Genomic DNA, 1,229 nt, shown 5'->3' with positions numbered 1-1,229 from the left:
AAGCGCACAAGATTTGTGGCGCATTAAACATGTCAACGTGTCTTGTAGCAACAAACTGGAATAGATTTTAAAGGGATTTCCTTTAACCTTTAGTCTCAACTCTTTTTGCTGGTGCAGGTTTTGTTTCAGCTGTTAAACTGTGTGAGGACTTCGTCCACCACAGCAGACAAGGAAAAGATCGAGTCTGGAGGCGGAAACATCCTCATCCATCACTCACGTGACACGGCAGAAAAACAGTGGGCGGAGACGTGGGTACTGACGCTTGCTGGGGTGGCTCGCATTTTCAACACCAGGCGATATCTCCTCCAGCAGTTAGGTGAGGTGATGTAATGAAGGCAACATGTGATGCAGAAGCATTGGTAATCGTTGCCTTTTCCTGCTGGGTCTGATCCTTTCGTTGTGTTTCTGCAGGGGATTTCTTTGAGGCCTGGGAGGTGCTGCTGAACCATATCCAGTCAGCTGCTCTCAGTAAAAACAACGAGGTTTCTCTGGCTGCTCTCAAGAGCTTCCAAGAGATCCTGCAGATCGTCACACCTGTCAAAGACTCGGACAAAGCAGGGGACGCGCTCGCCGCCATGGGCGTCCCCCCTGTCCTCATCGACCCGCTCTCTGCCTCCGGCCCTGGCAGACCCCTGGTGCGCTCTGATTCTCTAGTCGAGAGGCTGACGAGATACAACGGGGCGGAGCTGCAGGCGCAGCCTCCCGGCGAGGAGTCTGCGCTGGAAGACTCAGCATTGTGGTGGTCTGCATGGAACACGTGGTATCGGACAGGAACAGAGAGCACGAGGCCTCCCAGCGGCCCAGCAGAGAAGCTGGCCTTCATCCCCAGCCAGCCGTTCCTCACAGCATTAATCCAGATTTTCCCAGCACTCTACCAGCACATCAAAGCTAACTTCAGCATGGATGATCTGAAAAAGCTTGGCGTTATCCTCCACGGGGCCGTGTCTGTGCCTATAAGCAGCGACGCCTCGCCGTTCATCCTGCCTTCCTACACTGAAGCCACACTCACAAGTTTGCAGGAGGCCGTACTCACTTCTCTGGATGTTCTGCAGAAGGTAGGAACAGGAAACATATGAAGCACGAGCAAATATTGGGCTCCTAGCATGATGCAGACACGGCAGCGCTGTGTTGGCAGAACGCTTTGATTGGACACCATGGATTATTGAAATGAAGGTGTCACTTTCAATTGTTTTAGAATATCTTGACTGTTTTCTTTCTTTAACTCGACC

General features: G+C 52.0%; 1 protein-coding gene across 4 annotated transcripts in view; it reads left to right on the top strand.

Annotated features, from left to right (window-relative positions):
• The window catches only part of mon2 (MON2 homolog, regulator of endosome-to-Golgi trafficking), an 83,926-nt gene that overhangs the window by 69,237 nt on the left and 13,460 nt on the right, over positions 1 to 1,229 (top strand). For all 4 annotated transcript variants that reach the window (XM_015393928.1, XM_015393929.1, XM_015393931.1 and 1 more), the window contains 2 exons: positions 118 to 316; positions 412 to 1,055. In XM_015393928.1, coding sequence (XP_015249414.1) covers positions 118 to 316; positions 412 to 1,055 — 843 coding nt within the window. The remainder of the gene's footprint in view (positions 1 to 117; positions 317 to 411; positions 1,056 to 1,229) is intronic.

The sequence above is a fragment of the Cyprinodon variegatus genome, unplaced genomic scaffold (genome assembly GCF_000732505.1).
Source record: "Cyprinodon variegatus isolate N-32 unplaced genomic scaffold, C_variegatus-1.0 Scaffold663, whole genome shotgun sequence".
In the NCBI taxonomy this organism is placed as follows: domain Eukaryota; kingdom Metazoa; phylum Chordata; class Actinopteri; order Cyprinodontiformes; family Cyprinodontidae; genus Cyprinodon; species Cyprinodon variegatus.
This window is presented reverse-complemented; position numbering and strand designations above follow the sequence as displayed.